General features: G+C 46.1%; 2 protein-coding genes across 4 annotated transcripts in view; one reads left to right on the top strand and one right to left on the bottom strand.

The window, feature by feature from the left end:
• Nucleotides 1–10,410, bottom strand: part of APPL1 (adaptor protein, phosphotyrosine interacting with PH domain and leucine zipper 1) — a 46,109-nt gene extending 35,699 nt beyond the window's left edge. The window contains exons 1-2 of the mRNA XM_051852269.3: nucleotides 10,200–10,410; nucleotides 1,144–1,242 (exon numbers count right to left, since the gene is read on the bottom strand). Coding sequence (XP_051708229.1) covers nucleotides 1,144–1,242; nucleotides 10,200–10,253 — 153 coding nt within the window. The 5' untranslated portion in view covers nucleotides 10,254–10,410. The remainder of the gene's footprint in view (nucleotides 1–1,143; nucleotides 1,243–10,199) is intronic.
• On the top strand, nucleotides 1,240–13,688 carry LOC149124342 (uncharacterized). Of its 3 annotated transcripts, none has more exons than XR_016214771.1 (2): nucleotides 1,240–9,805; nucleotides 13,334–13,688. XR_016214771.1 is itself a non-coding variant. In XM_089306049.1 (2 exons), the coding sequence occupies exons 1-2, from the start codon at nucleotides 9,574–9,576 to the stop codon at nucleotides 10,872–10,874; spliced, it is 750 nt and encodes a 249-aa protein (XP_089162175.1). In that variant the 5' UTR covers nucleotides 1,240–9,573; the 3' UTR covers nucleotides 10,875–11,329. The 3 variants fall into 3 exon arrangements, 1 of the variants encoding a protein (XP_089162175.1); XR_016214772.1 differs by lacking the exon at nucleotides 13,334–13,688 and adding an exon at nucleotides 9,920–10,104; XM_089306049.1 differs by lacking the exon at nucleotides 13,334–13,688 and adding an exon at nucleotides 10,357–11,329.
• The last annotated feature ends 658 nt before the right edge of the window (nucleotides 13,689–14,346 follow it).

A 14,346-nucleotide genomic window follows, 5' to 3' on the forward strand; every position in this document is an offset into this window, starting at 1 on the left:
TTTTTGGCTAAAAGAAACTAACCATTAAGTATTTTAAAAGCTAGATGTATACTACATGACCTTATCAGAATCTCTGGAGAATCTAAAGATGAATGACTGATAATCCCTCTCTCCAGATGCTGACACTAGACTATGTCTGATAAGCATTTCAAAACATGAAACCAATATTTGATTAACTTAGCAGTATTTCATAGCAACACAACATGAAAGATCATTCTTAATTCAAATTATTTTTCAGTGATGACTATAGTGACAAAAGAACATTTCTTTTACATATTAACTGAATTATCTGTGGTCAGAAATAAAATCTTGGAACACCTATCACAAGGAAAAAACAAACAGCTATCACAGAAGCTTCTAAGTACATAATGAAAATGTGAATCTAGAAATCAGAAAAAAGAGAAAAAATGAAATTTGATTAATCCTAAAGAAAACATATTATAGAATTCAAGTTGCTATTAAGTTATAGGCCTTAAATTTTATTCCTGCTTTACAAAAATCCTAAAGTTCACCTCCTTGTGACCTAGAACTACATCTAATTTTTATTATCTTCTTCGAACTACGTAAGGACTAACCCCTTTTAAATCCTCTACTTCAAAAGGCAAAATGTTCTGAAAGATCAAAAGCATCATTAGGGAAAAATTACTAGTGATAATATGGGATTCTCAGTCAAATCTTAAGCAAAGATCACTATCAACAGGGTTCAATTATAAAGCCCTTACTATGTCCGGGGAGAAGGGGGAGATGCTGTATCTTCCCTCATTTTTATAGCACTATAAATTACACACTAGTGATTGAAAGATAAGTTCTGTAACACAAGACTAAATGTTTAGTCATGGGGCAGACCTGGCAGTTAAGATGACAGAAGCCTTATCACAGTGCTCAGGTTCAATAACCAGCTCCAGCTTTCTGCTGATGCATGCCCTGGCAATCAGCAAATGATGGCTCAAATACTTGGGTTTCTGTCACCCACCTGGGAGAATTAGATTGAGTTCCAGGCTCCTGGATTCAGCCTGGCCCAGCCTTGGCTGCAGCATGAATTTGGAGAGTGAACTAGCAGATGGAAACTCTCTCACTGTCTGCTTTTCAAATAAAATGAAAAACAAGTATTTTAAAGTACTGAGTTAGCTCTTAGCTTTTTACCTGTGCATCATAAATCCGATGCATAGCTTGATACAATTGGTTCATGTAATTGGAAATAGCTGTAGCATCTTCTTCAAATACACCCAGTAATGACCTTGTCTGTTTAAAATAAAAGCAATAAGTTTATACTAATCATTATATAAATCAGATGGAAAATATTTTTTCTAAACAAAGAAAAAATTCTAAAATATGAGAGCTCTAGTAATTCTGAATTTTAATCCATTTTCTTTCTTTTGAAAACACCAAGTAATCAGGGATTTTTATTCTCAGTTTCACATCATTAAAGTAGAGGTATTTTCCAACCATATCACACAAACTTTAGAAGGAACCACAAGGTAAATTTTTATGAATTAAAAATCCTGTCTGACACCAGCATCCCATGTGGGCACCACTTGGAGTCCTGGCTGCTCCACTTCTGATCCGGCTCCCTGTTAATGCTACTGAGAAAACAGCAGAAGCCCCTGCCACACTTGTGGGAGATTTGGATGAAGCTCCGGGCTTCAGCCTGGCCCAGCCCTGGCTATTGCAGCCATTTGGGAAGCAAATCACAGGATGGAAGATCTCTCTCTCCATCTCTCCTTCTATGTAACTATACCTTTCAAATAAATAAATTATCCTAAAAAAAAAATCCTGTAATTAAACTTTACAAGGAACACAGGTGTATTTTTTACAAATTAAAAATTCTATAAACTAAGAACATATCAAAAGAAACATTCAAAGCTAAATCAACCATATTCCATGTGTAAATATTTAGACATTACAGGATTAATTTAGGATGATCGTTTTTCTTGTTCCATGGTCTCTTCTAGTAGTGCCAAATCTTTTCCAGTCCTAATAAATTAATAATGCAGTACTTCCTCCCCAATGTGGCCAACTCTTCAGTCTATAAAATGTCAACTATGTTTTCCTGAGTACAGAATCTGAAGGGTTTTTTTTTCCTTTTTTTATACATTTCTATGTTGGTTGGCTTTTTATTATTATGAGCATGTAAAATTATCTTTAAGAGGAAAAATCTTACCAGCAAGTAAACATTAAGAATGTCAACAAAAATTATCAAAGCAAACTTGCCTATCAAAGGCAAGGTTTGCTTACCATTCTATATCCCAGAGGCATGAGAAGAATAGAAATACCAACAGCTACTGATAACTGAAGCTTAAAATCTAAAAGATGACCTTGTATTTTTATTCTAAAATTCAACTTGGCTATGGCTTCCTATGTTCAGTTCCAGTGTAAAGGAGAAAAAGGGCACAAGATTATCCAGTATATGAAGACCACATTCTCAAGTGATCTACTTCTCCAGGGCTCTGAGATTTGGAATGGATAAAATCTCTCACTCTTGTGCTGCACCCCAATCCCTACAGTGCTATTTTAAGATGTGAAAAGGTAGGGCCATAGCTGTGGCACAGAGTAATTCTCACATATGGCCACCAGTTCTAGTCCTGGCTGCTCCTCTTCAAATCCAGCTCTCTGGTATAGCCTATAAAAGCAGTAGAAGATGGCCCAGGCACTGGGGCCCCTGCGCCCACGTGGAAGACCCAGAAGCAGCTCCTGGCTTCAGATCGGTGCAGCTCTGGCCAATGCAGCCATTCGGGGAATGAACCCATGGATGGAGGACTGATTTCTCTCTCTGCCTCTGCCTCTCTGTAACTCTGCCTTTCAAATAAATAAATAAATCGGCGGGGGGGGGGGGGGGGGGATGTAAAAAGGAAAAGCATCAGGAAATCTTACAGATTAATGCCCTTCTTAAGAAAAATCTGAAGCTGGCATTGTGGTATAGAGGTAAAGCCACCACCTGTGACACAAGCATCCCATATGGGCGCTGGTTCACCTCCCAGCTGCTCCACTTGCCATCCAGCTCCCTGCTAATAGGAAAAGCAGCAGAGGATGGCCTGTTTGGGTCCCTGCCACCTGTGTGGGAGACCTACATGAAGCTCCTCACTTAGGCCTGGCCCAGCCCTGGCCATTGAGGTTATCTGAGGAGTGAATCAGTGGATGAAAGATCAATCTCTATCTCTAATTGACTTTAAAATAAATGAATAAAATCTTAAAAAAATAAATTGATTACAAAAGAAAAAAGTCTACCCCTTAACTTTACTTTTTCTGCCAAAAATGGGTAATCCCCAATTCAAGATTTACACTTATGTTGGAATTGTGGTGGGGACCAGCACTGTAGTGCAGTGGGTTATGGGTACTGGTTCAAGACCTGGCAGCTCTACTTCCCTTCCAGCTCCCTGCTAATGTGCCTGGGAAAGCAGTGCAGGATGGCCAAAGTGCTTGGGCCCCTGCACCCACACAGGAAACCCAAAAGAAGCTCCTGACTCCTGGCTTTGGATCGGCTCGGCTCTGGCTGTTGCGGCCATCTGGGGAGCAAACCAGCAGATGGAAGACATCTCTGTCTCTCTCTCTCTCTCTGTCTCTACTTCTCTTCTCTGACTCTTTCAGAGAATAAATTCTTTAAAAAAAGAAAAATCTGTGGTATAATTAAATTCAAATTCATTTATTATATCAAAACAAGGATGAAACAGATTCCCTATTTAAAACTAATAATATCAAGTATAATTACTACTTGTTTAAAGTAAGCAGTTTATTGGGTTTGGCACTGTGATATAGTGAGAAAGCTGCCACCTGCAGTGCCAGCTTCCCATATGGGTGCCTGTTCAAGCCCTGGATGCTCTACTTCCGATCCAGCTCTCTACTATGGCCTGGCAGTAGAAGATGGTCCAAGTCCTTGGGCCCCTGTATAAATGTGGGAAACCTGGAAGAACTCCTGGCTTCAGATTGGCACAGCTCCAGCCATGGCACTGTGGCCATCTGGAGACAGAACCAGCAGATGGAAGACTGATCCGTCTCTCTCTGCCTCTACCTCTCTGTAACTGCCTTTCAAATAAAAAAAAAATAAAGTGAGCAGTTTAAAAAAACAGAATCAATATGGTACCATTTTTTGGTACCATTTTTTTAAACCTATTAAGACATCCATTTCAAGATGCAAATTATATAGTATCAAAACAAAATAATGCTGGCGGTTGAGCTATAATTTAAGGTTTTTTTACATCTTGTATTTTTACTTAATATTTATGGAAAGAGACCTTCAGACAAAATTTTAGCACTTAAGGGTCTAGTGTAAACGTAATGAAAATACAGAGGCCCTGCCATGGCACCACAGGTAAACCCACCACCTACAATGCTGGCATCCAATATGGGCACCGGTTTGAGTCCCAGCTGCTCCACTTCCAATCCAGCTCCCTACTAGTGGCCTGGGAAAAGCAGCAGAAGATGGCCCAAATGCTTGGGTACCTGCACTCACATGGGAGACACAGATGAAGCTCCTGGCTCCTGGCTTCAGCCTGGCCCAGCCCTGGCCATTGTGGCCATCTGGGGAGTCTTCTAGGGAGACCTAGAAGAAGTTCTTGGCTCCTTGTTTAAAGGAATTGAACCTCTGAAGAGTGACCATTTGGGGAGTGAACCAGTGGATGGAAGATTGATCTCTGTGTTCCAGTTCACTCTGTAACTTTCAAATAAAGAAATAAATCTTTAAAAAAAATATGAACAGCATAAATTCAATATATGCTCCAAATTTCTTCACATCCAGAGTTCAACTTTTTTTTTTTTGTTTTTTTTTAATTTATTTGAGAGACAGTTACAGAGAAGGAGAGAGGTCTTCCATCTACTGGTACACTTCCCAAATGGCCCCAACTGCTGGAGATGGGCTGATCTGAAGCCAGGAGGTTCTTCTGGGTCTCCTACATGGGTGCAGGTGACCAAGCACTTGGGCCATCTTCTGCTGCTTTTCCAGGCCATTAGCAGGGAGCTGGATCAGAAGTGGAGCAGCCCAGACTCAAACCAGTGATCACATGGAATGTCAGCACCACAGGCGGAGGCTTAACCTACCATACCACAGCACTGGCCCCCAGGGTTCAACTCCTTTTTTTTTTTTTTTTTTTAAGATTTATTTATTTATTTGAAACAGTTTATTTATTTATTTGAAACAGGTCAGCGCCTTGGCTCAATAGGCTAATCCTCCACCTAGTGGCGCTGGCACACGGGGTTCTAGTCCTGGTCAGGGCGCCAGATTCTGTCCCAGTTGCCCCTCTTCCAGGCCAGCTCTCTGCTGTAGCCAGGGAGTGCAGTGGAGGATGGCCCAAGTGCTTGGGCCCTGCACCCCATGGGAGACCAGGAGAAGCACCTGGCTCCTGCCTTCGGATCAGCGCGGTGCGCCGGCCACAGCGCACTGGCGGTGGCGGCCATTGGAGGGTGAACCAACGGCAAAAGGAAGACCTTTCTCTCTGTCTCTCTCTCTCACTGTCCACTCTGCCTGTTAAACAAACAAACAAACAACAACAAAAAACAGTTAAACAGAGAATGAGAGGTAAAGAGAAAGAGAGAAAGAAAGTCTTCCATCCACTCATTCACTTCCTAATTGACCACATCGGCCAGAGCTGTGCCAATCCGAAGGCAAAAGCCAGGAGCTTCTTTTGGGTCTCCCAAGTGGGTCCAAGAGCCCAAGGACGTGGGTCATCTTCTGCTTTCCCAGGCCATAGCAGAGAGCTGGATCGGAAGTGGAGCAGCTGGGACTTGAACTAGCACATATATGGGATGCTGGCGCCGCAGGTGGAGGCCTAACCTACTATGCCACAGCGCCTGCCCAAACTTAATTGTTTCAATAGGCACCCATAGCCAGGGGCTATGGCACTGGATGGCCTACCCTCCAGTCATGAGTACTGTGATAGTATGGAGCCTTGGCTCTGTGCTATACGCACACTGGGCCCAGTGATATGTTTTGCCTAAGGAGTAATAGTAAGTCATCCCAAGGCCAGTGCCGCGGCTCAATAGGCTAATCCTCGGCCTTGCGGCGCCAGCACACCGGGTTCTAGTCCCAGTTGGGGCGCTGGATTCTGTCCCGGTTGCCCCTCTTCCAGGTCAGCTCTCTGCTATGGCCCAGGAGTGCAGTGGAGGATGGCTCAAGTCCTTAGGCCCTGCACCCTATGGGAGACCAGGAGAAGCACCTGGCTCCTGCCTTCGGATCAGCGCGGTGCGCCGGCCGCAGCGCGCCGGCTGCAGCGGCCATTGGAGGGTCAACCAATGGCAAAGGAAGACCTTTCTCTCTGTCTCTCTCACTGTCCACTCTGCCTGTCAAAAACAAACAAACAAAAAAAAGTATGTCATCCCAAGTTGGGGAAAGAGGGACTTTGGTCAAAGACTGACCTTGGGTTTTTCCAGACGGAGCGTAGTGCTGGAAAGCAGAGGGACTTGCCTTCCCTTCTCCAGAGGTGGTGCTGTCTTCCAGTCCTTTCCCAGCGCCCATATGGAATGTGGCACTACAGTGGTGGGCTTTACCCGCTATGCCACAGCGCGGCTCCCAGAGTTCAACTCTTATGAACCATTTTTTACTCCAAAGTCATCAATATTCTTGTTTTCTCACACATGTTATTCATGTTATCTTACATGTTATTCTGTGTTCCATGAATTTGAGGGATGTGACAAGTATTTCTTAGACCTTCTCCACCTTTGTTCCTAGTATCATCTTCCAAGACAGACTCTCACTTCCACCAAGCAGAAAAAGGTTTTCCAGTAACAACCTTTCCTTCCTCAAATGACTGTTAAACTGATTTGCTAACTTTACTAAGAGGCTGCACTTGGACAGTATGCCACTAGGAGAAACAAACAAGTTTGTTCATCTGTAGGCAAGGTCAAATACATTACAACTGCCAGGGGAATCTGATGTTAAAACATGGAATTAAAAAAGTGTATCTTACATTCTATGGGTATTTCACATTATGCAAACAAAGAAATCCTCACTTGAGATTGAGGTTTGTCTTCACCATTCTATATCATGGATCAATCATTAAGTATGTATACAGGAAATCAATAATTGTTTAAAAATTTATTCAAAAATCTGAGAGAGAGGGAGAGACATATCTTCCATCGCTGGGTTCACTCCCCAGATGGCCACAACAGCCAGGCCAACAGAGCTTCATCCAGCTCTCCCAAGTGGGTGGCAGGGGCCCAAACACATAGGCCATCTTCCACTACTTTTCCCAGGCCATTAGCAGGGAGCTGGCTCACAAGTGGAGCAGGTGGGGCACAAACCAGAGCCCATATGGGTTCCCAGCATCACAGTTCCTAACACCACAATGCAGGCTGCCAAAATCAATAATTTTTAGAAGTCATACCTCTTCTTAGCATGTTTTATTTTTTGTCTCATTTTCAAAATGATTTATAAACATGGTCAAGTCACCTAGTGCAGGCTTAAGATTTTCTGTCTCAACAGACGACCTCTTGCAGAACAGTGTGGTATGGGCAAGATAATTTTAAAGATGCTTATGTTTAATCAGCTGCATTTGAACTTGTAGATTCACCCTATTTTAATACCTAGTTACTATAAAGCAAAAACTACTAAAGGTAACAGTAATTCAGGATAGTTGTCCATGACTCCCACGCTGTTTTCACACAGCAACTGGCAGGCCACTTTTCATTAGGATTAACGATCCAATAAAAAAACTTATCTATACCAGGAGCTTTAAAAATGTTAATATTCTTTGTTACTCCACTTCTTGGATTCTTTCCTAGATAAAATAGTCTAAACTGAGAACAAAAAGTTATGCTCAAAAGCATTATTTAGCCCTCTTCAGAAAAGCTAAATTTTGGGATAACTCTAAAATGCCAACAGGTCAACTGTTCAGTCAATTAAGGAAAGGTGCTGTCCTCAGACTTTTTTCTTTCAGAATATAGTAATGTGAAGATATGTGAGCTAATTTGTTACGCTGAAAGAACAAAAATAACTGAACACAATATAATTTCAATTACACTAAAACATGTTGAAATAAAAAAGACTAGAATAAAGCCAACTGTTAATAGGGTCTGCTGCTAGGGCTTGGCAGGTCAATTGTGAATGTGCATTTTCTCCTGCATCTTCCAGTTTTTCTGAAGCAAGCCACCATTATCTTTTAATAATCAGGGTGAAAAATTCAAACACTCACTGAGGCTCAGAGAATTTGAGTGACTTGCCCTCGAGCAGAAAGTACCAAGTGGTAGACAAACCCTTAGCTCCTCAATTCCACACCCAGGGCTTTCTAGCCCAACTACAGGTTCTCCCTGGGAATTACCTCCAGGTGCTTTCCGTTTCCTCCTTAAACCCCAGCTTTTCCAACCAATTTTCCCAAATATTACCCAGTTCAAATGTGCTGCTTCTGGATATTAAAGTATCAATGTAGCTATTTCATTTTAAAAACTACTACACAACTGATACAAAGAACTCATTTTCAAATTGTAAACTATGTGAAAAACTCAAGACATGAATCAGATGAGTCAAGAGATCATTTGTGGCCGGTGCCGCGGCTCACTAGGCTAATCCTCTGCCTGCGGCGCCGGCACACCAGGTTCTAGTCCCGGTTGGGGCGCCAGATTCTGTCCCGGTTGCTCCTCTTCCAGGCAGCCAGCTCTCTGCTGTGGCCCGCGAAGGGAGTGGAGGATGGCCCAGGCCCTTGGGCCCTGCACCCGCATGGGAGACCAGGAGAAGCACCTGGCTCCTGGCTTCGGATCAGTGCAGTGCGGTGGCCACAGCATGCCAGCCGCAGCGGCCATTGTAGGGTGAACCAACGGAAAAGGAAGACCTGTCTCTCTCTCTCACTGTCCACTCTGCCTGTCAAAAAAAAAAAAAAAAAAAATCATTTGTGCCTCAAAACTCGTGGCTGGAGCACAGTGCAACCCATTCTGAGCTGTGGTCTCTCTCTGGGCTACAAAACACAGAAGGTAAGGCAACCTGCAGCAACTTACAGAACAAAAAAGCAAAATGACAAAGCGCACCTGGCCAAAACCTCCCACAAACCACCTGAAACAAGACAGTTTCTAACTCTGTACTACAGGAGTCATTAAGAGAAATCTGAACTGGGAGTCAAGATAAACCAAAATGCGGGTGTCTCTTTCGGTTAGTCTAGGCTGATAAAAGAGCATTACCAGCCGGCACCTACTGGCCTGGGAAGATAACTTTCAGAATGTAACAAGTACAAATCAGTTCTACAATCAGAGCCCAATTTCAACCTGGCAACTCAAACTGGCACAAAATCCAAGGCAGAGGAGGTACCCAGGAAAGGGGGCATGATCCAGCCTGTGCTTTCTTTTGAGGGAGCCCTATCAAATCGTAGACACGTGGAATACGTGCATTTTATTTCGAAATACACAAAGCTTCAGAGACGTTTCCGAGTGGTATCTAGCAGTATGTCTTCAACTGCTTATTGGTATAAAAGGCAGGCTTGGGAATCAGGTTTCTCCGAAGCTAAGTTACAGCCCCTACTCCCCTCCCGCCAACATCTTTCCTGAAACAGCTGATTCCATTCCTGGGTTACATTTCCCAAAAAGCGGTCAGAATCGCCAGCCGTCAAAGCAGCATCACCCCCCAACGCACCACACACACAACACCGGGCTCTTATTTTGATGAGTTTATTACTGGAGCCAAGTCTGCAGCGAGCGGCGCGGCGGCCGGCCAGCCGCGAAGGCGCCGTCCCTCGCTCGCCGCGCACCGCTCGGGCTGTGACAGCGGCCGGGCCCGGCCCCGACGCGAGCACCGCGGGCGCGGAGAGCGGGGACGGGCTCCGGGACACACAGCCCTCCTTTCCTCGCCTCCCCAGCTCGCCGAGCCGCTGCGGCCGCCGAACAAGACTACCAGGTTGGCTCCCTTTCCTGCCTTTCCTCCGAAAATTCCGGGGTGGGGGAGCTAGCACCTCCCATCGCAGCGATTAAAAACAAAAACAACAAAACAGGCACTTTCCATCCAACACAGAGGAGACCCGCGCGCGGACGTGACTGCCAGGCCCACGACAGGCGGCGGCGGCGGCGGCCGGCTCGGTCCCCGCCCGCGGCCCTCGGCCCTGCAGCGCGGGCCCACGAGGGCCTCGGGAAGCGGGCCCGGCTTCGAATGCTCCGGGCGCGGCCCGAGTCCGCGGGCGGGGGATACCTGGGCGGCGGCCCTACCTGGGCCCGGGCGGGCACCGGCGGCAACCGCAGGCCTGTGGTCCTCCCGCCCGGCTCGCCTGCATGGCCCGCCGCCGCCCGCGCCTCACCTGCGGGCTGTCCTCCAGCGTCTCCTCAATGGGCAGCTTGTCGATCCCCGGCATCGTGGCGAAGGGAGGGCGGTGGCAGGAGACGCAGCGGCCGCCCACAGCTCCCCGCGCCCGCCCGCCTGCAGCAGCTGACCGCGGCCCGCCCTCCCTCTCGCAGGCTCTGCCGCCGCCGACGCCGACGCCGCCCGCGCCGCCCTCGCCAGGCGCCGAGCTGCCGCGCGGGAAATCCCGCCCCCCGGCCTGCTCGCCCCGCCTCCAGGGGCTCCCATTGGCTCGAGGCCACGCCCGTCAGCGCTGGAGCTGACCGGGAGAGGTTCCTCTAGCGAGAAAAACTGCTCTGCGAACCCTGGCCTCGCTGGTGGCGGAGGCGGCCCTGTCTCGGCTGGGCGATCCCGTGTAGCGTTCGGGCGTTTGGATGCAAATCGGCAGAGCCCGTCCCCCGCCACGGCTTGCAGCGCGAGTTACCGGAACCTCGAGGGAGCATCACACTGGGGAATTTGGGGCAGTCTTACTTCTCCGGCAATGTATTTCGTCAGCGACCTTGGAAAAACCCCTACCGCTGGCGCCTTTCCTCAGTTTCCTCAAATTATAACCTTCCCAGACCTGCCTGAAGCATCCAGCAAAACGGATGTCTGTGAGATCCGAAGTTCCGTCATTAACTGGAGCTTCTGCTAAATTTGCGGGATCGAAATGCGCCTTCCGGGCGCTTGGTAATAGTTTATTGAGTTTAAAAAACACAGACCCACCACCAGCAACAACAAGAAAAAACCCATGACTGTTGCCAGTTCGGCAGCCCTTACCTACCCACGAAGGAAGAACTGACCTGCCATTCTTTTACATCACAAAGGAAAACACCCTTTAAATATGAGGCCATGCTGCTTGCTTATGTTGATAACTGATTAGCATTTCTGTTCGATCAAAAAAACATTGGAAAGCGGGTTCACATCGCTTCTTTTACAGTAAAGCGAAGCATCGAGTCGGGGATTGGAGCGAGTGAAGCCTGAGACCCCGTCTCTCCCTGCCTCCCCGGTCCGTCTTCCCCCACCTCCATTTTTCTGTAGAGTTAGCAGTGATGCTTTCTTCAGTGTAAAGAGAAAATGGCAAAATAAACTAGCCATTTGTCCCACCAATCCATCCCGTTTTCATTTAAGAAATAAAAAAGATGCTGAGTAAGGATGAATCGCCGCCCGATGCCACAGATAGATTGAAACACATATGCTGTAATGAGGATGGAAGTTACATTTTCTTTAAAGATTTATTTTATTTATTTGAAAGAGTTACAGATACAGAGAGAGGTCTTCCATCCACTGGTTCACTCACCAAATGGCCGCAACGGCCAGGGCTGGGCCGAGCCAAAGCCAGGAGCCAGGAATTTCTACCAGGTCTCCCCCATAGGTACAGGAGTCCAAGCACTTAGGCCATTCTCTGCTGTTTTCCTAGGCCCGTTAGCAGGGAGCTGTATCAAAAGTGGAGCAGCTGAGACTCAAACCTGCCCCCATATGGGTTGCCAGTGCTGCAGGCCAGGGCTTTAAACCGCTGCACCACAGCGCCAGCCCCAGAAGTTACATATTTTTAACTAAAATACTAGGGTTTCTTCTGATCTCTCTCTTTTTAAAAGTTTTTGTTTTGAAGGACAGAGGGAGAGAGACACACAGAGATTTCCCATTAACTGGTTCACTCCCCAAAAGCCTGCATTGGCCAGGGCTAGGCCAAGCAGAAGCTGAAGCCTAGGCACTCCATCATCCCACATGGAGGGCAGGGACCCACATACTTGAGCCGTTACTGCTGCCTCCCAAGGTGCACATTAGCAGGAAGCTAGAATTGGAAGCAGAGCCAGGACTGAAACCTAGGCACTCTGATATGGGATGCAGACATTCCAAATGGCCATCTTAACTTCTTAGGCTGGATGGTAAAGTTTGTTTTTTTTTTATTTTTGTGGTTTCTTTCAAGATTTTATTTATTTGAAAGGCAGAGGTATGGAGAGGCAGAGGTGGTGGGGAAGTGTCTGCCATCCGCTGATTTACTCCTCAAATGGCTGTAATGGCTGGCACTGGGCCGATCCAAAGCCAGGACCCAGAAGCTTATTCTGGGTATCCCACATGAGTGCAGGAGCCCAAGGAGTTGGGCTATCTTCCACTGCTTTCCCAGGCCATAGCAGAGAGCTGGATCAAAACTGGGGCAGCCTGGACTGGAACCAGCACTGCAGGCGATGGCTTTACCCATTACGCCACAGTGCTGGCCCCAGGTTTTTAAAACATAATTTTGTCTTTCCTTCAAGAGATCATGGTGCTCTAAAGAATCATGATGGGGCTGGCATTGTGGCACAGCAGGTTAAGCCTCTGCTTGCAAAGCCAGCATCCAGTATCTAAACACCAGTTTGAGTCTCTGCTGCTCCACTGCCTATCCAATTCCCCACTAATGCTCCTGGAAGCCAGTGTAAGATGGTTCTATTTCTTGGGCCCCTGCTACTCATGTGGGAGACCTGGATGGGGTTCCTGGCTCCCAGCTTCAGCCTGGCCCAGCCTGAATTCTTGCAGCCATTTGGAGAGTGAACCAGAGGACAGAAGAGCACTCTCTTCCTCTCTCTCTCTCTGATGTCTTCCTTTCAAATAAATAAATCTTTAAAGAAAAAAAAGAGGAAAAAAGATGTTATGATTTAAATGGGAGAAGGTAGTGACTCCTGATAAGAAATAAGTAGCAAGTGAAAACAAAGTATAAGACAAAAGAGTTAAATAGTGTAACTGAAGGGGAGTTACACAATTCTCTTGGCCAAACCAAATAATTCCAAGGAAAACTTCTGTTAGGTATCTGAAATATCTGGGTGTGATCTCTCATCCAGTTAAATGGTTTCCTTCTTTGTATGGTGTGCACATCTAAGTTGTGTTTTTGTACAGAACTCCCAATAGGCTATTACGTTCTGAGAAAGGCAAGGAATTGTTGCCAGACTCAACTGGTTAAAAAACAAAACAAAGATTAACATTCAATTGGATGGAAAGGTGGTTAAGTTGAATTATAAAATTATAAAACTAGAAAGAGTTATAAAATGCCTCAAATTGGATCCTCTCGCCTTAGGCCACTCTACACCTTGCTCATTCAAAAATTTGGTCCTATTTCCTGTTTTAAAACATCTCCAGGGGACAGTGCTGTGGTGTAGCAGGTAAAGCCACTGCCTGCGGTGTTGGCATCCCATATGGGTGCAGGTTCGAGTCCCGCACTTCTGATCCAGCTCTCTACTATGGCCTGGGAAAGCGGTAGAGGATGGCCCATGTCCTTGGGCCCCTGCACCCACAAGGAAGACCCGGAGGAGGCTCCTGGCTCCTGGCTCCTGGCTCCTGGCTTCGGATCGGCGCAGCTCCGGCCGGCCGTTGTGACCAACTGGGGAATGAATCGGCAGATGGAAGACCTCTCTCTCTCTGCCTCTCTTTCTCTCTCTGTGTTAACCCCAACTTTCAAATAAATAAATAAATCTTAAAACAAGACATCTCCAAAGCTGCAGAATTTCCCATCTTCTTTGATAACCAGTTTTAAGTTTAATCAGCTTTAGTTTTGTACAGTTGACCAAACTGAGTTCATTTTAAGCCCATTTCCTTTTATGCAGAAAATGAAGCTTGTTCAAAAAATGCCTTAGGGGTTACTGGAGACTTGTGTGTGGGTAGCACAGTAAAAACTGTGGGCAGCTGGTTAATTTTATGGCAGGCAAGTCAGGATTAAACAACATCCACCCAAGACTTCTTTCCGACGTTTCACACGTATAATTTACAACAAAAGGACATACAAGCTAGTAAATAGATTTGTTAATTATTAGTCTCCTAAAATTATATTTGGTCTTCTTATAATTAGGTTTTTACATGGTACTCCTTGAAGTTCTGGTCTGTGGCTTGTAGTAGGAAAGAATCCAATAACCCAAATGATGCTGGTGCTTTCCTTTAAAAAATTATCCCCCAAGGTCAGTGGTTTCCATAAAATCATCTAGGGAGGCTGCACACATAAAAATCATCTGGGGAGGCTGTTCCAGTCCAGATTCCTGAGCCCCACAGGCAGACTTGGCTGTCCTGCACTGAAGGTGGGGCTCAGCGCCTCTCCAGCTGAGTCTGAAGCAGAGAATCCTCAAACCACACGTCGGAGAACTCGGCCCCAGAGAGGCCAC

Source organism: Oryctolagus cuniculus, chromosome 10 (genome assembly GCF_051225735.1).
Source record: "Oryctolagus cuniculus isolate XC-2025 breed Fujian yellow rabbit chromosome 10, ASM5122573v1, whole genome shotgun sequence".
NCBI lineage: Eukaryota > Metazoa > Chordata > Mammalia > Lagomorpha > Leporidae > Oryctolagus > Oryctolagus cuniculus.